Below are 25,936 nucleotides of genomic sequence, written 5' to 3'. Positions count from 1 at the left end.
ACTGAGCTGAGCAGCACATGGATTTTACGTAGTTTCTGCTTAGGAGTTGGCCAACTGATCTGTCCTCCTCCTGCTCTGTCGCCCTTGAAGAAGGGAACTCAGCTCCAGGTCTCCTACATCCAAAGGGACTGGGTTTGATTAATGTTTTCTTTAAAGAAGAGACCAGTGTTGCTGCTGTCCTGCAGACCTGGGACAATCGTGGTTCTTGTCCTCTGCTGCTGGGAGACTGGAAACCCTGTCCAGCTGGAATGGGGGGGTTTCTAGAGAAGAAATCCTGCCTGATGGGACTGCTGGACATGTTGGCCTTCAGTAAGGGAGATCTGCTGTTATAGATGGAAACCTTCTATTTCTTGAACTTGAAATTAAAATACTGTAATTAATGTTGAATTTAAAATATTCAGAAATCACTGAGTCTTGCATTTCTTTGCCCTCCTGCAACAGGAAACGCAAACCCTCAAGGAGGGGAGGGAGATGATTAATTATAGGACCCAATCACCCTGGGGCAGGGACACTTACCCAGATTTGGGGAGAAAAAGGATATTTTTCCCCTTATTCAGAGCCGGAGGGTAAAGGCTTGCCTTCCTGCTTCATGGGGAAAGATGCTCCTCTGCTTCCTCCAAGGGGAAATCCACATCCCTTTTCTCTGGGTTTTTGGTCATAAATGGGGCTCCGCTCCCAAGGAGGGTGCTCCCTGCTTTCCCCAAGCGGCCTGTTCCTTCCAGAACATCTATTTTGGTCATGTAAAACTTGCTGGGGAGTAGAGGAGAACAGGCAGTGTGTGAATCACTTGGGGCCAACAGGTTTAAAAATAAACCCAGGCGGCGGCAAAGAACAGCCGCCGAGCCCCCGGATTTCGGCAGGATTCCGCTCCGTGCCTCCCAAGCCCACCCATGGGTGCCCACCCTGGGTGCCATCCCCAGCCTGCGGGTTTTACTGGGACACACGTGTTTGCACGTGCTTGCATACGCCTGCATGCCTGCAGACACATATGCATGCCTGCAGACACATGCACATGCATGCACACAGGCACTTGCAAACACTCGTGCATGTGCACACGTGCATACAGTTCTTTGCAAACAGGCACTCATGCACAGCCGTGCACTCGCATACGGGTGCTTGCAAACACGTGCACTCATGCACATGCTTGCATATCTGTGCTTGCACATGCATACGGGTGCATGCACATACACTTGCATGGCACCCCACAGGCTTGCAACACAGGCATGCACCTGCATGTACACATGTGCTGCTTGCACAGCCGTGTGCTTACCTGTAGCTATGTGCACATGCTTGCAGCACACACGTGTGCTCACACGCACTTGCACACACATTTGAACATGCATATGCACATGCACGCTTCCATGGGTGTGCACGCGTTTTAGCACACATGGACTTGCTTGTGACATACATGCACACACTGGCACACCCGGTGCTCACGTATACTTGCACACACCTGCACGTGTGTGGCCGTGTGCCGGGGATGCCTGGCACCCCCAGCCCCGCTGCTACTCTGCGAGTAATTAATTAAAGACTGCTCCGGATAGTAAAGGCGTGGAGTCTAATTACAGCTTTTCAGGGGCGTGATGGGGGTGGTCCATCGAGATGAAAAAACAAATGCAACCAAGTACCTTTTGAGCCCGCTCTCGGGGGGGGGGGAAGCGGGGTGTTAACCCTGGAACCTACTGACGGCCGCAGGGGGGGCGGCAAGCAGGAGGGGGGGGTCGGGCCGGCGGGGGGCAGCAGTGGGCGGGGCCGGGGTCCCCGCGCGGCTGCCGCCGCCCCTCCTGATTGGCCATCGCTCCCTCATTATGCTAATCCCGTGCGTCTGGCCGGGGCCGGGCGGCTGACGTCAGCAGGGGAGGGGTGACGGGCAGGGGAGAGGGGGGGGGAGCGGCGGGCGGGGAGGCCCGGGCCGAGCCGAGCGGTGCCGAGCGGTGCCGAGCGGTGCCGAGCGGTTCCGATCGGCGCGGCGCGGGGCGGGGCGGGGCGGGGCGGGCGGCGGCGGCGGCGGCGGAGCGGGCCATGGCCGCGGCGGGCAGCGGCGTGGTGGCGGCGGCGGCGGCGGCGGCGGAGGCGGCGGCGGGGGCGGCGTTCAGCACCGCGAACAGCGGCCGAGTGAACGGGCTGAGCCGCCCGCCCGGCGCCATCGCCATGAAGGATCACGACGCCATCAAGCTGTTCGTGGGGCAGATCCCGCGGAACCTGGAGGAGAGCGACCTCAAGCCGCTCTTCGAGGAGTTCGGCCGCATCTACGAGCTCACCGTCCTCAAGGATCGCTTCACCGGCATGCACAAAGGTACGGGGGGGGAGGACGGAGGACTCAGCGCCCGGCGTCGGGGCGCGACCAGGCGAGGTGTCCTGAGGTGATGGACCCCTGATGTGGGACACCGCTGAGATGGAGAACCCCGAGGTAGGGGCAGCCCTCAGGCAGGATGCTTTGAGGTGGAGCACCCATCGTCTGGAAGTACCACAGGTGAGGGACGCTGGTGTGGGGCTCCTCTGAGGACGGGGTGCCCCTGAGCTGGAGGTACTTCTGAGATGGGACACCCTGAGGTGGGGCACTGAGGTACCTCCGAGGTGAGGTACCCTGAATCTAGAGGTACCCATGAGGTAGGGGGATCCTGGAGGTGGAAATACCCCTGAGTTGAATGTACCCCTTGGTTGGGGGAGTGTGGTTTGGGGTATCCCAAAGGTAGAAGTACCTCAGTATGGTGCACTCGTTAGGTAAAGGTGCTTCTGAGGTGGGGGTGCCCCAGAATGGGTCACACTGGTAAGGGGCACCCCGGAGGTGGGGGCATGCCAGTTGAAGGGTACCCTGGTACAAAGTACCCCTGAAGTGGGGTACACCTGAGGTGAGCTACACTTAAGGTGGGGCACCACTCTGATTGGGCTGCCCCTGAGGTGGAGGCATACCCCTGATATGGAGACACTCACCTGAGGTGGGAGCACAACCTGGGGTTGGGAGCTGTTGTCCACCTTGGGAGCACCCCAGCAGTGTTTGGGGCACCTGCCTAGGCTGGGGGCACCTGTATGGCATTGGGGCACCCGTGTGAGTTTTGGGCACCGTTGGAGTTGGAGCACCTCTGGGGTGAAGGTACCCACCTAGGTAGGATACAGGCACCCACATGCCAGCTCCCTGCCTGTGCTGTGTCCCAGAACTCTGCAGGGGGGTCGGGACAACCTGCTCCAAGATCCAGCAGGTCTGGGGCCTGGTTGGCATGCTGGCATGGATCATGGGATCATGGCAGAGCACCCAGCACCATGGGCAGCGTTGCACCTAGGGGCTCACACCTGCACTGCCAAGATATTTATGGAACCCTACACATGTGAGCCAGTGGTCTGCTGTGCCAGAGCAGGGTCAGGACATCTCGGGTGTCACCTGGATGGGATCTCATTCTGCTCCACATGCTGTTGCAAGCCCCTCTGCCATGGGTAGTGTCCTCTTTGGCAGGACTTCCTGGGAAGCCAAGGTTGGTGCTTGTGGATGCTGCCACATCAGTGTCCTTTGGCTGTGGGGCAGCTGCCCAGATGCTGTTGTTCTGCTCAACTCTGCCTCCGAAATGTCGCCAGGTGCCTCTGAAGCTGCTTGCATGCCCCAAACAACAGGATTTGCACCATGTCCAGGTCCCCTTGGTGCTTCCTCCAGTGCAGGCTTCATCTGCTGCGGCCCAGATGCATGATTTAATTGTGGACACTCCTCTAATCTGAATGGCACCCTTCCTCCCAGTGAGCCTCAGGAGTGGGATTGCTCCTGCTCCATCCCTCTGAACTTCTTCAGTATGCCTGGGCATCATCCACATTGTTGCCTGCAGGGGAAAAGGAGGAAAAAAGCAGAGAGGAGGAAGCCAGCATGATTACAGATGGTAAACACTGGAAATGGCACCAGGACTGACGCGAGCGGCTGTGCTGACCTCCCCTTTCCACCCGCAGTGGGATGATATTTATCTGGGGGGATCTTCCCTTGCTCCCTGTGAGGGAAGATGTCCCCAACACCCCAAGGTGTCCCGTCGCCCAGCTGCTGCTCTCCCTCTCCTCCCAGGCATGCTGATTGTACTTATTAAGAGTTATTAATACTTAATCAGCTGGTGGATTTAATTGTGCCAATATTAAAAATGCATCAATGTCAATTTTATTAAATATTTACTTTGTTGAAGGGAAACTGTTTTGCTGCTGTTTTAATATCACTTTCAGATGCTTTTGGATGTAACCCTGGCAAATTGAGGGGGAGCCCTTGGGGGGGGAGTGGCATGGCAGCAGCACGGGGACCAGGGAGGCTCCCATGGGAACGGGACAGATGGGGAGGAGAGGACGAGACCCCATCCCCGGGGCTCACAGATCGCCACCAGCTCTGAAGGAGCGAGCGAGCGGCTCGGCAGCGTGAGTCAGCGTGGGAAAACCTCGCCCCAGGCGTATTGCTGATTTCCTAAGTGCTGCGATGTCAGAGGAGCTGGAACACCTTCGCCACATGTGTCCCATCCCGAGGAGGATGCTCAGGACTGGGAGAAGCATGATGACAAAATGGAATGGGCAGCCTCGATGCTTGGAGATCTGCTTCCCAATGGGCTTCAGCCGTGGCTTTCCCTGGAACTCAGGGCTGGGGTGCTGCTGCCTGCACACTGCCAGACTTGCTGCCTGCTCTTGCTCCTTCCCTTATCCCGCTGCTCCATCTCTTTTGTGTGGAGATTCCCCACCCCATTTTAGGGCTGAGCTCAGGTCCCGCTGGAGGTGTTGCCCACCTGGGTGCCAAGGTGCTGGGATGATGGATGACAGGGTGCCAAGGTGCCAGGATGTTGCACCCCAGGGTTCCATGGTGCTGAATGTCAGAGTGTCAGGATGCCAGGATGATGGATGCCAGGGTGCCAGAGTGCTGGGTCCTAGGATTTTGGGGTGCCAGGGTGCTGTCGTGCTGATGTCTGATTGCCAGGGTGCTGGGGTGCTGTATGCCATGGTGCCAGGGTGCCAAATACCAGAGAGTCAAGTGCTGGGGTGCTGGATGCAGGGGTACTGAGATGCCCCAGTGCCATGTTTGAGGGCACCTGTGCCCAGGGGCTTTGTGGCAATGCCAGGCTGGACACTGACCCCATCTCCCCATCCCTACAGGCTGTGCCTTCCTCACCTACTGCGCCCGTGACTCGGCCCTGAAGGCACAGAGCGCCCTGCATGAACAGAAGACACTGCCAGGGGTAAGTGACAACAGGGGGGCTGGAGGGGGAGCTGGTGCGGGGGATACACATGGTGACACCTCCCCAGGTTGTAGGCACAGGAGCCGCTTCCAGCAGCCACAAACCAAAGCATTGATTTTCCTGCCACCCACGTGCTATTGCGCTTTCTGTGGGCTCTGACCTCCTGAGCTTAACAAAGTGAAAATAAATATTTAATTATTCTCCTAAATAAAAATCAATAGGGCCGCCAGTTGGCTGGGGAAAGCGCTGGGGCCCGTGAATATCAATCCCAACCAAGGGTGTGCAAAGCTGGTGAAGGGGAATGAGGCACGTGGCTTCCTGAGCCACACTCTCACCAGTGGTGCGAAATCAGTAGGTTTTAAGAGTTAACAACCCACTGTGGGTTGTTAGCCTGAAGGAGGTCTGTAGCCAAGCTCTGCCAGCAACATACCAGCTTGACTGTGTCCCCTCTTTGTCACCCCTCCGTGTGTGTGTACATGCATGTGCAAGGTGTGTGGCTGGGGTACCTGCTCACACCTCACCTGGCTTGGGCTGAGCAAGGGGTGGAGTGTGTGTGAGCACCCACCGGTGGGTGGCCAGCACTCCGGCAGGTGTGTGCACCCAGCAGGGTGGGTGTGCACAGCCCCAGGCTTCTGCGCACCACTTATAGCTGTGGACCCCCATAGTTGTGCTCCCCTATAGCAGTGCCCCCCCATAGCTATGCACCCCCTATAGCTGCTAACCACAACAGCTATGGACCCCCATAGCTGCGCTCCCCCATGGAGGGTGCACCGCCCCGAGGCGTGTCCTAGGCTCGGCTCGGTCCCGCCTCTCGGCTCGGCCCGGCCCGGCTCGGCCCGGCTCGCGGGGCTGCCCCGCCCCTCCCACTGCCCCGCCCCTCGCGCGCTGCTGCGCGAGCCCAGCCGAGCCCAGCCGAATCGGGCCGAGACGAGCCGAACCGAGACGGCCCAGACCGAACCCAACCCAGCCCAGCCCAGCCCAGCCGAGCCGGGCCGAGCCGAGCCCAGCCGAGGCCAGCCGGGCCGGGCCGGGCTGGGCCATGCAGCTGCCGCAGGTGCCGGCGCCGGGGCCGCGGCCGCCCGTGCTGTGGGTGCCCGCTGGGTCCAAGATCCTCTGCATCGAGGTACGGCTCCGCTTTTGTCTGCCGCCGGTCCGGCTCGGCCCGGCCCGGCAGCCTGGGTGTGCTCTGGGGCATCCGCACCCGTGGGGAGGGGTGCGCCCAGGGCGGCGTTTGCATGGAGGAGCGTGCGGGTGGTGGCGGTGCGGGGCTGTGCCTGCCCCGGGGGCGCGGGGCGTGGGTGTGGAGGGTGGGCGTGCAGGCAGCGCGGGGCTGCGAGCATGGCTGGGGGTGAGATGGGAATATCTACTGCCGGGGGTGGGGATGGTGTCGGTGAACACGTAGGGATGGGGTGTGCGACTGTCGGTGTTGGTGGGGTGGGGGCATGTGCTCCGGGGGATGCTGTGTGTGGAGGTAGGTGTCGGTAAGGAGGGTGTATCTGCACCCGGGGGTGGGGTGGATGTGCTGGCAGGCAGGTTGTTGGTGATGTGTGTGTATCTGCATCCAGGGATGGGTAAGGTGTTGGCAGGAGGGTGTTGGTGGAGAGGGCGTATCTGCGCACCGGGATGTGGTGTGTGAGCGTGGATGTTGGTGGGAAGCGTGTGTCTGCACCCCGGATGCTGTGCCTGAATGTGGATGTTGGTGGGGAGGGCATATTTGCACCCGGTGGTGGTGTGTATGTGTGTGTTGGTGAGCAGAGTGTGTCTATACCCAGGGATAAGCCGTGTTGGTGAGGGTGTTGGTCAGCAGGGTGTATCTGCACCCAGAATGCTGTGTGTGATGGTGGGGGTGTTGGTCTGGAACATGTATCAGCAGGCAGGGGTGGGGTGTGTTTATGAGGGTCTTGGTCAGGAAGGCGTATCTGCACCCAGGCTACTTTGTGTTGGTGTGGGTTCTGGTGAGCAGGTTGTACCTGCAGGCAGGGAAAGGGTATGTGAATGCCTGTATTGGTGAGAAGGGTGTATCTGCACCAAGGGGTGGTTTTGTGTGTCTGTGTACTGGCTGAGGAGTGTTTCCCCCACTCCCTGGGGTTGGCTGTGGGTGTTGGTGCTGTATGTGGTTCAGGTGTGCATGGGGCTGTGCTCAGGGCACTGTAGAGGTCCCGTTTTGCCCCTGGGTGCATGGTTGATGGGGAGCGGTTGCTGCCAGGGTGGGTGTGCAGGGTGTGCACCATGTTGATGGTTTGGTGGTGTGTGTGTGTGTGTGTGTGAGGTGGTCTTTGCCCACAGTGATTGTGCGGTGGGTGCGGGTGTATGTGGAGTGGCAGCAGTGGGTGTGCAGGACTCGGAGGTGCGCGGGGGTGTGTAGGTGCTGCTGGGGGTGGTCTCCAGCTCTGGGTGCCCGTGTGCCCACAGAGTGCTGCTGAGGGTCTCCCTGTGGACGCACAATGGGGAAACTGAGGCAAAGAATGTTGTGTGTGCCTGTGGCTGTGCAGGGCTCACAGCTGCGGGGAGGCTGCTGCTGGTGCTGTGGGGGGGAGTGGATGCTCAGGAGGGGTGTGCAGGAGGCGGGTGCATGGCTCACGTGGGTGTGCAGCCATGCTGGGACAGCTGTTCAGCTGTGCGGGGGTGCAGGCACACGGCTGTTCAGGGGTGAGGTTGTGCGGGGGGTGTAGAGGAGGCCGTGGGTGGGTGGGTGTGCACAGAGGGTGTGGTTGTGCATTGGAGTGTGCAGGAGTGTGGCTGTAGGGGCTGTGGGGTCATGTGGGGAGCATGTGTGGGGCTGTGCAGTGGCATGACTGTCCCTAGGACCATGTCCGCTAATTGTGACTTCACCAGGATGTCCCCATGATGAGGGGCTGCCTCTACTCCAGTGCCTGTCTTCCTGCACCATCTTGGCTCAGTGGGATGCATGGTTGACCTCCTCACTGGGACTCTCTGGCTGCTGGGCACAAGGAGGATGGTGACACCAGGGAAGAGGCGAGGGCCAGAAGGGACGCTGCCCTGTGGGGCAGGTCCAACTGCAGGGTGGCACCATGGCCTGGCTCTCCCTTCTGAGGGGCTTCAAATTTGGGTGGGTGACAGTGCCCAAGGGGTCAGGTGGTGGTTTAACATCTGGTGGTGACCCCCTCAGGCTGTATCACACCAGTGGTTTGGCCAAGAGGGTCTGTAGCTAGAGCACTCATGGGTGACAGCACTGGTGGGTGCTGGGACACCCCAGACAGGGTCTCCTGTGACACTGCATGCACCAGGGTGTCCTTGGGGTATTCAAGGATGGAGGGGGGGACACGGGTGGGGGTGCTTTGGGAGTGGAGGGATGTATGCTGTAGGGATGGACAGAGGTGATGGGGGGGTGAATGGGTGTCAGGGGAATGGCTGGGTGTTGTGGGGTTGGATGGATGGGTGCTATGGGTGTGTGTGTTTGGAATGAGTGGGTGAACTGATGGGTGAATCTTAGGTGGAGATGGGTGGACAGGTGGTTGTGTGGGTGTCAGTGTTGGGTGAATGAACAGATGGGTGTCAGGGAGTGGATGTGTGGGTGTAATGAGCCAGGGGAGATGGCTGGGTGGTTGTTGTGTGTCGGAGGATGGATGGAGGGCAATTGGGCAGCAGTGAGTGGCTGGGTGACCTGCTGGGCACAGAGGTGTGGTAAGGACAGACAGACAGACGGGTGCCAGACAGCTGGACACAGAGAGAGGTCTTGGGTGCTCAAGCCATCGATCTGTGCCACAGGAATGGGTGCAGGGGGTCAATGAGCACGCTGGGGTGGGCACAGGGGTGTCCATGGGCTGGGGCATTTTCCCCCCAGTGCGGTGCAGCAGCCCTGGGGTAGGGTAGCTGGTCCCTGGGGCCTGACATTTATAAACATCACCTGCTCCCAGCAAATCAATACAGTTTAATAACTGGCGAGCAGAGACGGGAGACACATCAAAATGACACTCTGCGGCTCCGTAAATGTTATTCTAAATCATACGCGCCTGGTTTGTTACATTAAGCATACAGCAGCGGGCATGGGAAATTTATTCCATCAAAGGCCATCGAGCTGGTAAATGGGGCTGGTGGGTCAGTGAGGGGGGGCAGCCCCCTCAAAATGGGGTTCCCTGCTCTTGGACGTGCCACGGACAAAGACGATGTTGGTCCCATGGATCTCCATGCTGTCACAGCCTCTGGGGTGGGCTTGGCGCAGGGTGGATGTTTAGGGGACTGATGGCACGATGTGTGACACAGGAGCAGCCAGGTGGCCCTCTGTCCCTCAGTGCCACCACATGGCTCCTGGGGACCCAGTCCCCTCCCTGGAGCATCCCCCAGCTCTGCACTGACATTTCTCCCCGCGTTTCCCTGGAGATGAGGCGGTTGCTGTGGAAACCTCCCTCCTCTTCTTCCTTAACCATCCTCTTCCTCACCCCAGGTGCTAGGATATGCTACTACCCCTACCCAGCCCCTAAAGTCGGGGACATCCCCCCCCCCCCAGAGTCATGCAGAGGAGACCCCAGGGTGGGGGTACGACTGCAGCGCGCGTGTGCGCTCACACACGCCCCGTCATGCTTGACATCCTGCTGTTGCCGTGACGACCCCATCGAGCACATGGCTCAGGCCCTCAGCAGCGCGGGGGAAGCATGCTTGTTGCCGTGGAAACAGCTGTAATTGTAGCATTTTTCGGTGAAAAGAGGGGAAAAAAGGAGGGGGAGAGAGGAGGAGCGATGGCTCAGTGGGCCAGGGGTCAGGGGCACCTGCTTTGGCCCAGGGTGCCCTGCCTCACATGCATGTCACATGGCTCCACAGGCAAAAAGGTGCAAGAGGAGGCTGAAACTGGGTGAGAATCGGGCAAAAGGGAGTGGTGGCAGTACCACCGGAGGGGCTGGGGCCAGCCAGGTGCTGCTGCCACCTCTGCAGTCCTTTGCAGTCGAGGAAAGAGGGAAGGTGGCCAAGGTTGGCACCGGACACTCAATCTCCAGGGCTGTGGCATCGCCCTCTGCCCAGTTTGGCGTGGTCACCAGCCCCAGGTCTCTTCTTTCACTCCCCTGTTCTCTGGCCTCTGGCACCAGGCTAGGGCTGAATCCTGATGTTCCCCATGGAAAGGGCACAGCATGGGGTGGGGGGCACAGCACCCTCTTTGACCACCCTCCTTTCCCCCTTCTGTGTTGCAGATGAACCGCCCCATCCAGGTGAAGCCGGCCGACAGTGAGGGCCGAGGAGGTAGGTCCCCCCTTCCCTGGCTGCCCTCTGTGGGCAGGAGGGTGCTGCAGGGTCACCTGGGGGTGGTGGGGGACATCACAGGGGCTGCCATGGGGAGACTGGTTTGCAGAGGAACCTGTGAAAGGGGCTGCCTGTGCCAGTGACACCCAAATCTGGATCCCCAATATAACCCTGTCTCTCCCTGCCTTTTGCCATCCCTGATGTTATGCTGTGAATGTGCTGGCGTCATGCCAAAAACATCCTGATGTCATACCACCAGCATCCTGATGCCACACCCAGGCAGAGCTACTCTGTGACAGCCCCTTCCTCTGTCAAACAACCTGAGTCCCTGCCTACAGATGCCTGTGGGGATCCTGGCAGAGCTGGATGCAGGAGCCCCTAGCAAACAGAAACTGCCCCCTTTCCCCAAAATTCTCCATGGGTGGTAGGGGCTGATGGGGCTGTGGCATTTCCAGGCTGAGTTGATAACTGGGGCAAAATTGCAGGAACTGGATCAAAACCCTGCAAAGTTCTCAGTGTCATGAGCCAACGGCGGGCACGTAGGGATGCTGGGACAGGCAGGACAGGTGTGGGGCTGCGTGTCCTCCTCAGGACAGCTGGGGCAGTTATCCCCCTGCTCCAAACACCTAATCAAACATGCCACAAACTGTTCCTGGCATGTCCTGGTGGGACCTGGCTAGTAAATAACCCACTTATTGTGTGTAATTGGGCAAGGATTAAAAATCAATGGGCAGGCTCGGGCACCCTCACCCAGAGGGTGATGCTTGGCTGCCGGGCCTGATCCCCTCAGCCACCTGTGCCAGGAGATGGTTTATGTTTAAGTAGACAACGCACAAGCCCTATTCCTTTAACTAATTTTCCTGGTATCTAAACGGACAGAGCATAAATTGTCTCCTGCCGTTATTTATTTATTTCCCTGGCAACGCTCTTGACAGGCCACCTTATTTTCTTTGTCAAATGCCATTAGCGCGCGGTGGGAGCACGTGGCTGCGCAAGACAGATGCTGGTAATAATTATGAAATTCTCATTATTTACTCTCCCTTCTCTCGTGTTTGGTTTATTTATGTCCCCTGGGCACGGCCGGAGGCTGTGGGTTATTCTGTGAGTCAATCATACGGAGGCAATCGCTGCTGTTTTTGCGGTCTCTCTTTGTTTCCCAACCGCATCCCACACCGGTGCCGGGCAAGCTGGCTCCTCCATCCCCATGAAAAGCCCCAGCTCCAGTCCACAAATAGAAGCTGGCTCTTCCCAGCTTCACCCCACAGCAGTTTCCCTGGAGAAGAGGTTTTCCCACCCCAAGTGTTTTATAAGATGGAGGTGATAAACTCTGCCTCTTCGCCTCTGGATCAGCATTGCTCCCTCCCCAGACTCCGGTGTTACCTGGCTCTTTCCCTCTCCGATGGGCTGGGTTTTGTTTTTAGAAGACAGGAAGCTCTTTGTGGGCATGCTGGGGAAGCAGCAGAGTGAGGATGACGTCCGGCGCCTCTTTGAGCCCTTTGGACAGATTGAGGAGTGCACCATCCTCCGAGGGCCTGATGGAGCCAGCAAAGGTGGGTCCTGGGGAGCTGGGTGAGCACCCTGCAGGCAGCAGGCACCCACGGAGGGTGGGAGCTGCTGGCAGCACAGCAGTGGCCAAATCCAACCTCTCCCATGTCCCTTCTCTGCCCTTAGGTTGTGCCTTTGTGAAATACGGCAGCCACGCTGAGGCGCAGGCTGCCATCAACAGTCTGCACGGCAGCCAAACCATGCCGGTAAGTGCCGGGCTCTTGCCCTGCCCCATTCGACCCCGTGCTGCCTGCATAATCCAATCACCAGCTAATTTGATCCTCTGTCTAATTGGATCAAAATCCTACAGACGGGCAATTTGTTGGCCAGATCACCCCCAGGTTCATCCTTGCCTGGGTGCTGAGCCCCAGGGGGTGGGTGCGTGGGGCTAATTCCCTCTGTGCTGGAGAAAGGGGCTGTTTAATTAACGCCGAAGGTCAAATCTGTGAACGAGCAGGAGGAAAAAGGAAACAGAGGTCAGCGAGCTACCGCCAGGGAGAAAAAACAGCTATAATTAAACCTTGCATCGATCGCTGCTTGCTGCTGCCAAGCCAGGCAGCATCCCTGGGGCCAAGGATGCTGCGGCTGCTGCAAGCGAGCGAATCCTACCCTGGAGTGGGGAGACATTTTGGGGGCATCTCTGGGACCCCACCATTGGCCGGCCGGAGCCAGACCCCACCATCTTGCTCCTGTCTCAGGGTGCCTCGTCCAGCCTGGTGGTGAAGTTTGCGGACACAGATAAGGAGAGGACCCTGCGGCGGATGCATCAGATGGCGGGGCAGCTGGGCATCTTCAACCCCATGACCATCCAGTTTGGCGCCTATGGGGCCTATACGCAAGCGGTAGGAGATGGTGTCCACTGAGAGCGGGGGCGTTTTTGGGGAACCCCACGGTTTGGGGGGTGTGCTTGTTTTACCTGTGAAAGCCTGTGTGGGATTTCACCAGTGCCAGTGAGTGCAGATGCCTATCAGGGTTGGTGTATCCTCATCTGGGGGCACAACAGAGGGCTTTAGCCCCCCAGGGGACGATGGCACAGCTGTAGGGCACAGCAGTCCCATATATTCCCTTTTTTAATGTCACCTAGACCTCCTCCTGTGCCTGGGTCTGGCAGCAGGTGCCATTTACTCCCATGAACTCCTGTGCCTGGGTGTGAAGAGGGGATGCTAATTTATCCTCCCCTGCTCTCCCTTTCTCCCTCCCTCTTGATTGTTTTCCCCTTTTCCCCACTAAGATCATGCAGCAGCAGGCGGCCCTGATGGCAGCTGCCCAGGGGACCTGCCTCAACCCCATGGCCGCCATCGCCGCTGCCCAGATGCAGCAAATGGCCGCCTTCAATGTCAGCGGACTGGTGGCCACGCCCCTCACCCCCTCTTCAGGTATGACCCCTCTCTGTTTGCCCTCCCCACCTTGCTCAGCATCCTTGGGGTGGGTGGTGCTGACACCTCCCTCCCGCAGGGACAAGCACCCCCCCTGGCATTGGCACTGCGCCGGTGCCCAGCATCGCCGCGCCCATCGGGGTGAATGGTTTCAGCCCGCTGCCCCCGCAGACCAATGGACAGCCTGCCTCGGAGACCATCTACACAAATGGCATCCACCCCTACCCAGGTAACCCTCCTGGCAGCTTACCAGGGGGCTCCAACGTGTCCCCCCTGGGGTTGGGAACCCATACTCAGCCCCCATAGAACTCTCCAGGGTGTTCTTTACCCCAGGAACACACTGGATGAACCAGCTGTGTGTTGATCTCCACTGAAATCCCTCCTCCCGTGGCATCACTGCCTGGGTGAACAGGGCAGTGATCTCAGCTCCTCCCAAGCTGCATGGGGCAGCTCAGTGCTTGGCCAAAAGCCCTCTCCTATGAGAGCTGCTTATCCCTGGGTTTCTCTTGCTTATTCTCTTTTCCTTCTCCCTTCTTTTCTCTCTCCAGCTCAAAGCCCGACGGTGGCAGATCCCCTCCAGCAAGCCTACGCAGGCATGCAGCACTATGCAGGTCTCCAGCTTCGCTTGGCACTTCTTCTCCCCTCTTTGCTCTTCAACCTTTTTTTTTTTTTGGTGTGTGTGTGAAACATCATCTTGGTGTTGAACAACAGTGCTGGGTGAAGTGCTGGGGCAATGGGGTGAACACAGAGTGTCATACCCTAGTAGCCATGGGGGTGATGCTGACAGAGCACAGTCCCTTCAACCCCAGCAGCACAGATGCACTCCCAGCACGTCACTCTGTGGAAACTTTAGATGGAGGAAAGTGAATTTTAATGCTAATTCCATGGGGGAAAGAGAGCTCATGGTAGTACCCAGGAGAGGGGGTGAATTTTGGACAGTGGCGGAGAGCAGGATCCATGCTGGATCCCACCAACACACCAGCACTCTAGTAGAGGTGTCTGTGGAGGCACCAGGACGTCAAAAATCCTTAGATGTTCATCACAGGGCTGAATCCGATGGCTGGGGAGAAGGGAGTCAAGGCATCCTGTGGCAGTACATTCAACCCAGCAGCCATTTCGTTAGGAACACAGCCATTTGCAGATTTCCAACAGAAAATCTAAGTTTTGGATACCCAGTTGTTGTTGTATTTTTTCAACTAAAAGTGCCTCGACTTCCGCCACCTGTGTCCCTCCTCGAAGAGTATTCCCTGTACCCCAGGCGTGCCAGCAGGGATGGGAAGTGCAGAGCCAGGAGCCCTGGGGCAGGATAGGCGCCTCCATTGAGGGTGGCAGCAGGGGACATCCCTGTCCCCAGCCCCTTCCTGGGGCTGTGGTGTGAGCGGGGTGCATGCTGGGGTCTCAGCTCCACGTTTCTCCCTTCCAGCAGCATATCCCACCGCCTACGCGCCCATCAGCCAAGCCTTTCCCCAGCAAGCACCCATCATCCCGCAGCAGCAGCGAGAAGGTGAGGGGTGGTGGGGTCACCCCACCTGTGGGGCTGGCAACTCCTCACTCCCCCACCCCAGGGTGACCCCCGCCTTGCGCTTGATGTGTGGCTGTCCTTTGTGTGTCACCCAGGTCCCGAGGGCTGTAACCTGTTTATTTATCACCTGCCCCAGGAGTTCGGGGATGCGGAGCTCACACAGATGTTCTTGCCTTTTGGCAATGTCATCTCTGCCAAAGTCTTTGTGGACCGTGCCACCAACCAGAGTAAATGCTTTGGTAAGTCCTGGCATGTGGTGCTCCATGATGTCCCAGCTTGGAGTCCAGCTCTCACCAGTGTCCTGGTTCAGGGGTCCAGCTCTCGCAGCTCAAAGGTCTGGCTCTCCCCATTGACCCTGCTTTGTGGTCCAGTTCTCCATGGCATTCTGCCTCCAGGATCCAACTTTTCCTGACATCCCATCTTGGGGTTCTGGCTCTGCCCAATGCCCCCAGCATGGAGATCCAGCTCTCCCTGACATCCCAGCTTGGAGGTCTGTCTAGATGTCCCAGCTCAGTGGCCCGGCTCAGGCAACACCCATGGCTGACCAAAGCTGCAAGGTGGCTGGAGCAATATGACTGTCTGTCCTGGGGCCAAAGGGCAGTTTTTTGTCCCACGTGGTGGCTGTACAGGACATATCCTGCTGCTGTCCCTTCTTTAACTGTCCTGTGTCCTCAGCCCAGCGCACCTACCCTCATGCCTACCCTGCCCACAAAGTGTCCACACAAATCCCATCACCTTAGTGTCCCCAGGAGGCCATTCCAGTGTCCCTCTGGACCTTCTTACCCACTGTTCCCATAGACCATGATGTTCCCAAAGTTGCCATCAGCCTGTCACCCGGTGCCCTGTAGCCGGGGGCTGCCTCATAACTCCCCCATACCCCTCTCCCAGCCTCTAAGCCAGGAGCATCCTGTGGGATTTCTACACCTTGACTGAAATCAAGTGGCAACCTGTGATGTTTACAGTGACAAACTCCTCTGTCCCCTTGCCCCCAGGTTTCGTCAGTTTTGACAATCCGACGAGCGCTCAGGCAGCCATTCAGGCCATGAACGGCTTCCAGATCGGCATGAAGAGGCTAAAAGTCCAGCTAAAGCGGCCGAAAGATGCCAACAGGCCCTACTGACCCCTGCTCACCCTGGCCCTGCAGAGAGGTAAGAGGGGGGGCTGGGAGTGCCTGGCTCTGCTGACCACCTTCCCCTGCTCTGCCCTGGGGGACTTGGCAGTGGGGCTCGGCTCATGGCAGGCAGCATTGGTTCTCCAAAACCATCCTCACGTGTGCCTGGGGGCCTCTTCATCTGAGACCCTTGGTGTGGGTGATTCAAACCGGGGTTCGGATCTTTCCCTCTTGCCATCCTTCCCTCCATCTCTCTCTCTGTCCTGTTCCTCTCTCTGTCCCTCTTGTCTCTCTCTATCCTCTCCATCTCTTCCCTCCATCCCTTGCTTGATCCCTCTTCTCTTTCCCTCTGTCTCTCTCTGTCCTCTCCCTCTACCCTCCATCGCTCCCTCAATCCCTTTCTCTTTCTGTCTTCCCCTCTGTCTGTCTCTCCATCCTTCTTCTGTCTCTCTTCTTTCCTCTCTCCCTCTATCCTTCCCTCCATTCTCTCAGTCCCTCCCTTGACCAGTCCCTCTGTCCCTCTCCCTCCCTTCCTTCCCAGGACACATCCCAATAGCCCTTTCCCCCTTTTGCAGGTTGGGCGTCCGTGGTGTCTGACAACTTTCCCCCTCCCCAAGTGCAGTATCCAAACCCGTAACTCTCTTTCTTTGCAACACATCCCGGAGGACAAGGAGGAAGATGAAAAGGCGAAGGACAAAGGGGGCAAAGAAGAGAGCCATTCCGGGCATAGCTTTTCTTTCCTTTTTTGATTTTTTTCCCCAAACTGGTCTTGTTTGTTACTTAACGAGAACAAGAGAGCAAGGAAGACAAGGAAGGAGGAGAGCGATGCGGCACTGGGGCTGAGATTTGCTGCTGGCTGCTCGCTGGGACTCACTGAATCCCTCACAGGGAGAAAGGACGACAGCTCCGGGCAGCCGGGATCTGGATCTACCTTTGTGTTTGTTTTTTAAAGCACTCATTTGCTGCTATTGATTTCCCAGGAGAAAACAAGGAAGAAAAAGAGGCTCCAAATGGATTCTTAAACCAAAGCCAGTGGGATGGGACCAGCCTTGGGCACTTCACCTGGAAAAGTTTGGTTGGAATAAGGAAATGTGGCAAGATTTGGTTTTTTCCCCATGTTTAGGGGTTAAAAAACAAGGGGATCAAAGGATGTTGGACTTACAGAAGATATATATAAATAAGTATATATATATATATATATCCCATGGAGAAGGGCAGCGGGACACATGTGTTCCCCTGCTCATCACTGGCACAGGGACATAGGATTACTTGTTTCAGAGTCATATCATTCCTTAGAGTTTAGGGACCAAAGGACTATTGCTTTTTTTAAATATATCTATAAATAAATTAATTTAAAAAAAACAAAAACAAACAAAAAACACAACAAAACACATACAAAAAAACAAACAAAAAAACAAAAAACCGAGCAAGGAAGAAGACAAAGGAAAATCAAAATGAAGAGGGTTGAGGAAAACCCAAAACATCTCGAGCTTTAAGAGCAGCGAGTGTTTCCTCGAGGGCTCGGTTTGGGGGGCTCAAGGGCTCGGTTTGGGGGGGCCAATGTGTGGCTGGGGATGGGGGGCTGTGGGGTGGGAGGTTGGGGGGCTGTGGTGGCTCCCCCAGCCCTGGTAAAAACCGGTGGTGGGGGAGTGAAGGTGGTTGGAGAGCCCCTTGCTTGCTCCATGGAGAGAGCAGTGCAATGTGGTTCTCTGCAGTTTTGGTTGTTTTGGGGTTTTTTTGGGGGTTGGGGTTTTTTTTTTTCAGCCAAATAAATAACAAAACAAAATGACAAAACAAAAAAAAAATGTGAGGTTTCAGCAGAAACAAAGTGAAGCGAAATAAACTTATTTTGTCAAAATCGTCACCTTGGTTGGTTCTTTGGAGCAATCACTGCCGCGTCCCACCACCCGAATTCCCCGGCATCATCCCCTTGGGAACCCCTTTCTGACCAGCTTACATCCAGCCAGGCGGGACCATCTGGGAATTTGGAGAAGCTGGCAGAGTGGCCTGGCCTTCTCTGTTTACTTGCTTTGATTTTCCCAGGAACAACCATTTGCTGGAGAATTTCACACACACACCCCCTGCAGAGGGGACCAGGGCAGAACTCGGAGCACGGCCACCACTGTGAGGAGGCTGTCAGGTCTCAGCTGGTGACTATCTAAACCAGGATATTATTTTAAGCCAATCCTTAACTTTCTTTATAAATCCACACCTGTGTCTCTGGTGGGATGCAAAGGGCTGGTTCGGGGTATTTATTTAAATCCTTCAGACCCCTAAACCTCTGACGAGGAACCCCACCACCTTGGGGTGGCCCCATGTTCCTGAGATAGGCCTGATACACAATCCCTTCTCCTTGGTGTGGTTCCTGCTCTGCAGCACCATCCCTTTGCCATGGTGTGGTGGTAGGGGGATGCCAGGAAGAGCGCAGTGGGCAATACTTTGATTATATTAATCTGCGTGTTGTCCACTGCACTCTTCCCAGCAGGGGGATTCCATTCCCGCAGCCCCATCCCTTTTCCAAAGCCTTGTGAATTTTGTATCACCCTTTCCCTGTGATCCCATCCCCACACTTCCATCCCCTCCCCCCAGCAGTTTATCCCACTTTAACCACACATCGACACCGTTTCCTTTTCTTTTTTTTTTTTTTTTTTTTTTCCTGTCTTTTTCGATTTGTTTTGGTCGTTTGGTTGCTGTTTTTTGTTTTGTTTTGTTTTGTTTTGTTTTGCTTCAGTTACTTGTCACTGATAAAAATGCCATTGCTGCTGACGCCAAGAGGGGCAGCCACCAGCCCCGCCAGCTCCCTCTCCACTCTGCCACAGGGTGGGGGACACTGAGGGACAGGACAGGGAGGGGACAAGGGACCACTAAACCCACCAGGTGCTAACTGGCTACCTGTGTACAGCATGAAGCCACCAGTCTCAGCCCCATTTGCCCAGCCTGGGAGCCTCCAAACCCACTTGTCCTCCTCGGCCTTGCCCAGGGGTCTCTGCTTGTTGCCCAGGGTGGGCCCTGCCACCACCTCTCAGTTTGTGTAGACCTGAGTCCCGATCACACGCATGATCTCCTTCTGGATTTTGGGGTCCTGAGTATTGATATTGGCATCTCCCACTTGTCCATCTTCATACCTGCAAGGGGAGAAGTGGGGTGAGGTGGGCATCCCATGGGTGTCCCAGGGGTGCTGGTATGGTGGGCACAGCTGGAACTCACACAAAGAAGAAACGGGTGCAGACGTGGTCTGAGACGGGGCAGACCCAGATGTTGCCATGTTTCTGCAGGTCCTTGGAGGTGATGACTGCCATAGGAAGGGGCAGTCAGCTGGGGGTCCCCCAGGGCACCTCCTGCACCCCTTCCTTCCACTGGCTGAGCCAGGGAGGAAGTTTCTGCCTGTCCCCCACCCCATGTCCCCCCAGCCCATGTCCCCACACCTTCACACAGGGCGATGCAGTTCAGGTTGCGGCTCTGGAGGAAGCGGGACTGGATGGAGCGGGTCTGTGGGGAGAGCACAGCGTTACTCCCCCAACCGCCCTCAGCTCTCCCCCTCCCCAGCACCAGGAGTGCTGTGTCCCTGCCCCCCCCACGGTGTCCCCCAACTTGTCACCTGGGGGATGGTGTTCATCCGGTTGTATCTCTGCACCAGCTCGTCCTTTGAAGGCATCCGATGCTGCCCTTTCCCCATCCCTGTGGAGAAGCCAGGAAGTGCCTGTCACTCCAAGGGAGGGAGCACCCCTGGGGTGAGGCAGAGACACGTGCAACAGATGGTGACAACCATGCTGGGTTCTTCCACCCGGTAGCCAAGCCCTGAGAACCCCCCAAAAGTGGGCTGAGCAGCTTCTGGAGCCTAGAAAACGTTGGAGTTTAATTCCCAGGAGCATAGCAGAGCCTCAACCTGGCTGGGAAGAGGTGGGAAGGATGCGGCTCTTCTGGCCAGCATGATGCTCCATGTCCCCGGGCCCATGCAGGGAGTGGGAACAGCACAGGCAGGGACTGGGCAATGCAGGCAGGGACTGGGCAACACAGGCAGCCTCTTACCTGAGTATCCAAAGGAAATACTGGAGATGGGGCTCAGATAGATGCCCTTCCCATAGGCTGCTCCATGCAGCTTGCAGGAAAACACCAGGGTGAGTGACACAGGGTTCCCCCTGACTGCTCCAGAATGGTGGTGGAGGTGGCCTAGACTCAGCAGGCATCTGCCTGCACCCCCCTGCCCACCTGCCCACACCGGGGTGGGCGCAGGGGAACCTCACCTGCAGTTTGGTGTAGGACGCGTTGACCAGCCCATTGCGGAGGATGGAGTGCCAGTTCTCAATGTGAGAGCCGCTGGGGAAATGAGCCCCACGTCAGCCCCACGGAGCCCCATGGCAGCTCCACAGAGCCCCCTGGTGCCTGCCTGGGGGGCTCCCATCACTGTCCCCCCCAGCAACTCACTGGAAAGCAAAGGTGCTGCCATAGAGCTTCTTGGCAGTGCGGAAGCGAGCTTCCTTGGCTGGGGGACTGCTGAGCAGGAGAAACTGGTGGGAGGTGTGCATGAACTTCAGCTGCTACCAGAGGAAAAGGACGAGCAAAGGCAGCGCCGGCAAGGAGAGAGGACAGACAGACAGACAGACAGAGATCATGCACAGCAGCCTGGCTCTGTGTCCAGCCCCTGCCCACCTTTAGCTGTCCTGATGCCAGCAGCATGTCACAGATGATGTCAAATGTCCTCCACCGCCCTCCCATGCGTCCCACCTGCAGACCCCATCCCAGGGCTGCATCCTACAGCAGCCCACCCCACTTGTCATCCCACACTCTGTCCCACATTGCATTCCCTGTGTCTCACCTTCCATATCCTACATACCACATCCCTCACATCCCACACCCTCCATCCCAGTCCCATAGCCTTCATGCAATGTCCCCTCTTGTCCTGCATCCTGTACCCTACATCCCACCTCTCATATCCCACATTCCAGACCCTCCATCCTGCGTGCAACACCCAACCTGCAGATGGGCCCCTTACCCTGCTGAGGGGCAGCTTGACGATGTGAGATCTGTTGCTGGAGATTATCCTTGGGGAGAGGAAGAGAAGGAAAGTCATACAGGGCAGTCTCATACTCCCTGGGAGCAGGGCCAAGCCAGGAGCCATGCCAGAATTCACAGCAAGGATGGTGGATGGTCATGATCCCCCAGGAGAAAAGGGATGATGGGGCTGTGCTGGGGATGCCTGGCAGTCCCCCACCCCCTTCTCTGTCCTGGGGGATATGGGGCATTGGAGAGGGACATGGCGCAGCAAAAGGGACATAGGGCAGTGGCACCCTGCCACTTAAGTGGCCTTACCACTGCAGGAGGGGATGGGCCAGTGGGTCTAGCTTGTCCATCTGCTTCTTGATCTCCAAGTAGGAGCCCTAGCAAAGGCAAGAGGTAGTGCAGGTGGGTCCCCCTACACCCCTCCAACCCTTGGGCACCAAAATGTACTCCCTGGCAAAGGATCCTGCGCCAGGGGAGGGGGGGCTTTCGAGGAGGCCACAGGTGGTGGGGGACCACACTGGCATACCTGGGTCATCTCTCTGATGGACATCACACTGTCCAGGGCCTTCTGGAGTCGCTCATAGTTCTTCTTCTACATGTGGAGCAAGAGAAAGGCTATCAGAGGGGTTCTTGGGGGTCCCCCCAGCCCCACCAACCTCTAGCATGGAGGAGTGTTGCTGCACAGGGCTCACCTTGGGGTTGAAGGCAAGTGTTTTGGGGTCATTGGGGTCCACCACAGAGGGGTAAGGCTCAAAGATTATGCTCTTGCGGGGAGACTCCAAGGCAGCACGGCACATGGCCACCAGCAGGTCTACCACCTGGGAAACAGGGCAGAGTGAAGAGACAGTGTCCTGAAGTGATGCTGTGGCCACCTGCCATGCACAGCCGTACCTCAGCGCCCGTGGCCACCTCCTCCGCTGCTCCAGACATGACGCCCAGGGTGTAGAAAGAGAAGACGCAGAGCTCCCGGGTGCAAACTGCCGGCTGCAGGGGGGACAGGAGCCGTGGGCAGGAGCAGGAAGGGTGACACAGGGTGACAGCCCATGCCCACCCCATCCCTGTCCCCACACCTTGAGCATGGAGCCGTTCTGGAAAACGTGCTGCTCATCGCACACCACGCAGTACTCATTCAGTGTCGGAATCCGCTGCTCTGCGTACTTCATGATCTGAGGGATGGGATGGTGGGAGTCACATCCCAGCGAGGCCACCTCACCCAGGGGGATGCTCCCGGCAGGGGGACAGGGCTGAGCAGGATGCAGGACAGCAGGGAGGATGCTCCAGGCAGAGGGATGGGAATAATAAGGGGAACATGGGACGGGGGGAGGATGCTCCAGGCAGTGGGGTGGGGGTGGGTGGGATGTGGGGCAGTATTAGGATACTCAAGACAGTGGGACATTGCCAAGTGGGCTGCAAGCCCCTCACCTGGACGAGGAAGCCATACTCCAGTGTTGGGATGTTCTTGCAGTGGCCACCGACCTGTGCCGGAACCGGAGCGGAGCCAGCTGCGTTATCCCCTTTCCACCCCACACCCTCACCTCTGCACAGCACCTGCATCCCCCAACACCCCCCTGCCGCAGTGGAAGCCCCAACGCCCCCAGAGATGCAGCTGCACCAGGGACATGGTACCAAGAGGACCCCATAGGAACCCCCCCACCAGCATCCCAGATTGCCCAGCAGCACCCAACAGTGCTGGGGACAAGGCACAAGGGCACAAAACCCCAGTGGGGCTCCCCTTCAACCCAAGGGGGTCTCAGCACCCCATGACAACAGAACCAACCCCACAGCAGCACTCGGGGAAGTGAAAGGAGAGGAAAGCAAACCCCAAGGCGGGGAGGCACCCACCAGGATGTTGAAGGGGGCAACACCTGCCTGGGTGCTGGGGGGAGGGTAGCCGAAAACCTCCACCTTGGGGTTCTTCATGGTGCAGGAGACAGAGCGGTTCATCAGGCGGTTGACACGAGCCTCAGGGATGCTCAGTTTTCCCTTCAGCACCGACTCCTGGATGACGGGGAAGCTGGGAGACCTGTGGGCACAGTACTGCTGAACTCCCTGGTTTGTCACCATCCTCTATTCCCTCTGTCACCTGGTGATAGATTCACCCTTCAGCTGGTTTTGGGGAGCAACCTTCACCTCTCTGAGCTCTGGATGGAAGCAGAGTCATCCAAGGGGGAAGTGGGGAGACTGAGGCATGGTGCCAGGCCCTCAGGGTGAGGGGACACAGGATTAGGGACCCTGGAGACACTGTAAGGCTCTTACTTGGGGATAGGGGAGAAGATGCTGAGGCCAGCACGGAACTTCTTGATGGTGCCGCTTGTCTTGAACCAACTGTGCCGCTTCTCCTGCTGTGTCTTCAGGAAATCGTTGCTCAGATGTTTCCATTGCTGGGACGTGAACATGCCCAGGATCCTGGCAGAGAGGTGGTTTGAGTGTCTGAGCAAGGTGCCAGCACCCAAGGGGTGCCTCGGCACCCACTGAGCCTAGCACAAGTGGTGGTCTGAGCTACCCAGCTCCTTCTCTTCCCCCCCCAAAACTGGTGGCAACACCATTACAGGGCTGTGTGGCACTTGAAAGGGATGGGGACTTTGGGCACCTGGCTATTTTTGGGGCAAAACGGTGACCCTGTGGCCCACCCACCACCCTTGGGTGACTATTGAGTTTCAACTCTTACTTCTTCAGTTGCAGACCCAGCCCAAAGCCCTCTTTGTTGGATGGCTGGAAAACCTCGATGGATGGTTCTGCATGGAGAGGAGGACAAGCTGTCAGTGCCACAACCTTCCCTATCCCAAGGGTATGTGGGGACACTGTGTGCTGCCTGTCCCCACTCACCGGGGCCATCGAGGTACTGGGAGAGGGAGAAGCGAAGGCGGAGGACGATGGGCTCCGTCCGCAGCACCTTCCAGGCCGTTGCCACCTCCTCCTGCCGGGGGAGAGCCACAATTCAGCACAGATGTAGGGAGGGTCCCCTGGCAGGGAAGGGAAATTTGGGAACCCCCTGGGTGTGTGTCCCCCCCTCCCAATGCCAATGCTGGCAGGGGCACCCCAGGGACTCACATCAAGGAAGCTGATATTGACGTGCAGGTCAATGTCCACATCATCGATGGTCCCATACTCCCTGTGAAGATACAAGGTGCCATGTATCCATGTGAGCACCCAGACCCCAGGTTAGGTATTGGTTGTGGACAGGTTGCCAGTGATGTCATGGCTGGGTGCCCCAGCTATGGCACAGCTGGGTGTCCTGGGAATGCCATGTCTACATGGCACCACCAAGTACTCAGAGGTGCTGTGGCCTAGTGTCCCAGGATGGCAGAGCTGCATGCCCCAGGGATGCCACAGTTGGGTGTCCTGGATATGGCACACCCCCGGGCTATCATGGCCAAGTGCCCTGGAGAAGGTACAGTTGGGTGCTTGGGGATGCCACAGCCAGGTGCCCCGGCTATGGCTCTGCTGGCTCTGTCCCAGCAATGCCATGTCTGGGTGCCCTGGAGATGGCACTGATGCGTGTGCAGGAATGGCACAGCTTGTTCCCCAGTGATGCTGGCATGGGGGGAAGCAGGCACACCCACCTGATGGCCACAGCATTCTCACTGTAGATCTCCTTCACGGCCTCGATGTCAGCATCCAGCTGTGGGTGACGGTACAGGTCGGCGGCGCAGGTCCCCTGTGGCACAGCACCCACGGCATCATAAGACACACAGCTCCCCTGAAGCTTCCCCACACTTGGGGCCAGGTGCAGGTTGGGGGTCATCACACCCCCATGGCACCCAGAGGACCTGGACCCTACAGCGCTCACCTGGACGCCATAGAGGAACTCCTCAGACTCATTGTCCCCATCGGAGTCATCATCCGTCCAATACTGGCCCTTGAGGTCCTGGGGGGCAGAGGGTGAAGAGCAGCAGATTAGGGGGTGCTGAGGATTGAGGGGCAGCAAGGATAGAGGAGAGAGCTGGGGGGCCCTGTTACGGGGGACAGGATTGGGGCGCAGGCTGGGGGACAGGGTTGAGGGGAGCAGACGGGGGGGAGAAGGCTGGGGGGCAGTGGATGGGGATAGTGAGTGGGCATATGGACACAGTGGGATGGGGACAGCAGGTGGGGACAGTGAGTGGTCACAGTGGATGAGGGACAGTGGAAGGGGGACAGGGGGAGGGGGACTGGGGGATGTGGCAATGGATGGACATAGAGGGATGGACACAGTGAATGGGGACAGCAGGATGAGGACACCGGGTGGGGACAGTGGGTGGTGGCTGTGGATGGGGACAGCCCGTGAGGATAGTGGATGGACACAGTGGATGGAGACAGCTCGGGGGGGGCCACGCACGGAGCCGCGAGGGGGGCCCAGCCGATGGGGAGGGGGCTCCAGCCCCGTCAGCCCCGTCCCCCTTCTGTGCCGGGGCGAGGGGCACAGCCGGGGGGGGGAACACCGGCGGCCACCCGGAGGGGGCAGAGGGTTCCGCGGCGGCCCGCGCAGCACGCACCGCTCCCCGCGCAGGCCCGGGCCCGTCGCCCCTCGGCCCCGGGGGGTGTCCCCGTGTCCCCCGGCCCCCCGCCGCGGGTCCCCCCTCACCATCTCAGCGCTGCCCGGCCGGGCCTGCCCCCGCCTCCATGCTGCCGGGCGGGCGGGCGGCCATCGCGCCGTGACGTCAGGCACGGCCGCCACCGCCGTCACCCGGCAACGCCGCCGCTGACGTCACCCTCGGGGACCCCCACACTTCGGCCCCCTGGGATCGGGGCTTCGGGGATCCCCCTGGAGTCGGGCGGCTGTCACGGGCTCCCTGTGTCACTGGTGTCCCCAGCACAGAGGCCCTGTGGCCCAGACTCAGGGTTCCTGCAGTCCCAGCTTGGGATGTCCCCAGGGGGCGGACATTTTGGGTCCCCAACTGGCTGGCACAGTGTCCCCAGGGCTCAGGAGGGAGTCCCCTGTGTCCCCAGCCCAAGGTCCCCATGTCCCCAGTAGAGGATCCCCTTGTCCCCAGCCCAGGGTGGCCATTTTGGGTCCTCACTTGATGGG

The 25,936-nt window shown here is 58.2% G+C and overlaps 2 protein-coding genes across 13 annotated transcripts; one reads left to right on the top strand and one right to left on the bottom strand.

Annotated features, from left to right (window-relative positions):
- The first annotated feature begins 2,000 nt into the window (after positions 1–2,000).
- CELF6 (CUGBP Elav-like family member 6) lies at positions 2,001–17,794 on the top strand. 8 transcript variants are annotated; one of them, XM_071754813.1, is made up of 13 exons: positions 2,001–2,296; positions 5,101–5,183; positions 10,328–10,376; positions 11,798–11,926; positions 12,048–12,127; positions 12,620–12,763; positions 13,153–13,297; positions 13,377–13,526; positions 13,846–13,908; positions 14,724–14,801; positions 14,915–15,058; positions 15,812–15,967; positions 16,506–17,794. In XM_071754813.1, the coding sequence occupies exons 1-12, from the start codon at positions 2,023–2,025 to the stop codon at positions 15,937–15,939; spliced, it is 1,467 nt and encodes a 488-aa protein (XP_071610914.1). In that variant the 5' UTR covers positions 2,001–2,022; the 3' UTR covers positions 15,940–15,967; positions 16,506–17,794. The 8 variants fall into 8 exon arrangements, with proteins under 8 accessions (XP_071610914.1, XP_071610915.1, XP_071610913.1 ...); XM_071754814.1 differs by having other exon boundaries at positions 11,801–11,926; positions 14,721–14,801; positions 16,506–16,632; XM_071754812.1 differs by having other exon boundaries at positions 14,721–14,801; positions 16,506–16,632.
- Positions 17,795–18,553: 759 nt separating this feature from the next.
- On the bottom strand, positions 18,554–25,598 carry PARP6 (poly(ADP-ribose) polymerase family member 6). Of its 5 annotated transcripts, none has more exons than XM_071754801.1 (22): positions 25,493–25,598; positions 24,722–24,799; positions 24,495–24,589; positions 23,983–24,043; positions 23,758–23,848; positions 23,600–23,666; positions 23,188–23,337; positions 22,774–22,954; positions 22,354–22,407; positions 22,002–22,097; positions 21,823–21,915; positions 21,624–21,749; positions 21,458–21,523; positions 21,241–21,308; positions 20,924–20,972; positions 20,356–20,468; positions 20,175–20,247; positions 19,960–20,029; positions 19,529–19,608; positions 19,356–19,419; positions 19,138–19,222; positions 18,554–19,055 (listed from the first exon to the last, which is right to left on the bottom strand). In XM_071754801.1, the coding sequence occupies exons 1-22, from the start codon at positions 25,493–25,495 to the stop codon at positions 18,953–18,955; spliced, it is 1,866 nt and encodes a 621-aa protein (XP_071610902.1). In that variant the 5' UTR covers positions 25,496–25,598; the 3' UTR covers positions 18,554–18,952. The 5 variants fall into 5 exon arrangements, 4 of the variants coding, with proteins under 4 accessions (XP_071610902.1, XP_071610904.1, XP_071610903.1 ...); XM_071754803.1 differs by having other exon boundaries at positions 22,801–22,954; XM_071754802.1 differs by having other exon boundaries at positions 18,848–19,055; positions 20,356–20,465.
- Positions 25,599–25,936: the final 338 nt, after the last annotated feature.

The sequence above is a fragment of the Heliangelus exortis genome, chromosome 11 (assembly GCF_036169615.1).
Source record: "Heliangelus exortis chromosome 11, bHelExo1.hap1, whole genome shotgun sequence".
NCBI classification, from domain to species: Eukaryota; Metazoa; Chordata; class Aves; order Apodiformes; family Trochilidae; genus Heliangelus; species Heliangelus exortis.
This window is presented reverse-complemented; position numbering and strand designations above follow the sequence as displayed.

Bases quoted from the DNA above. Each gene is read 5' to 3' on its own strand.
- CELF6 (XM_071754812.1), top strand. From the start codon at position 2,023: ATGGCCGCGGCGGGCAGCGGCGTGGTGGCGGCGGCGGCGGCGGCGGCG. The intron at 10,377-11,797 runs GTAGGTCCCCCC...TTTTGTTTTTAG, and splicing joins CGACAGTGAGGGCCGAGGAG to AAGACAGGAAGCTCTTTGTG. The intron at 13,298-13,376 runs GTATGACCCCTC...TCCCTCCCGCAG, and splicing joins GCCCCTCACCCCCTCTTCAG to GGACAAGCACCCCCCCTGGC.
- PARP6 (XM_071754801.1), bottom strand. The intron at 23,667-23,757 runs GTGAGTGGGGAC...CTCTCCATGCAG, and splicing joins CCAGTACCTCGATGGCCCCG to AACCATCCATCGAGGTTTTC. The intron at 19,420-19,528 runs GTGACAAGTTGG...CTCTCCCCACAG, and splicing joins GGATGAACACCATCCCCCAG to ACCCGCTCCATCCAGTCCCG.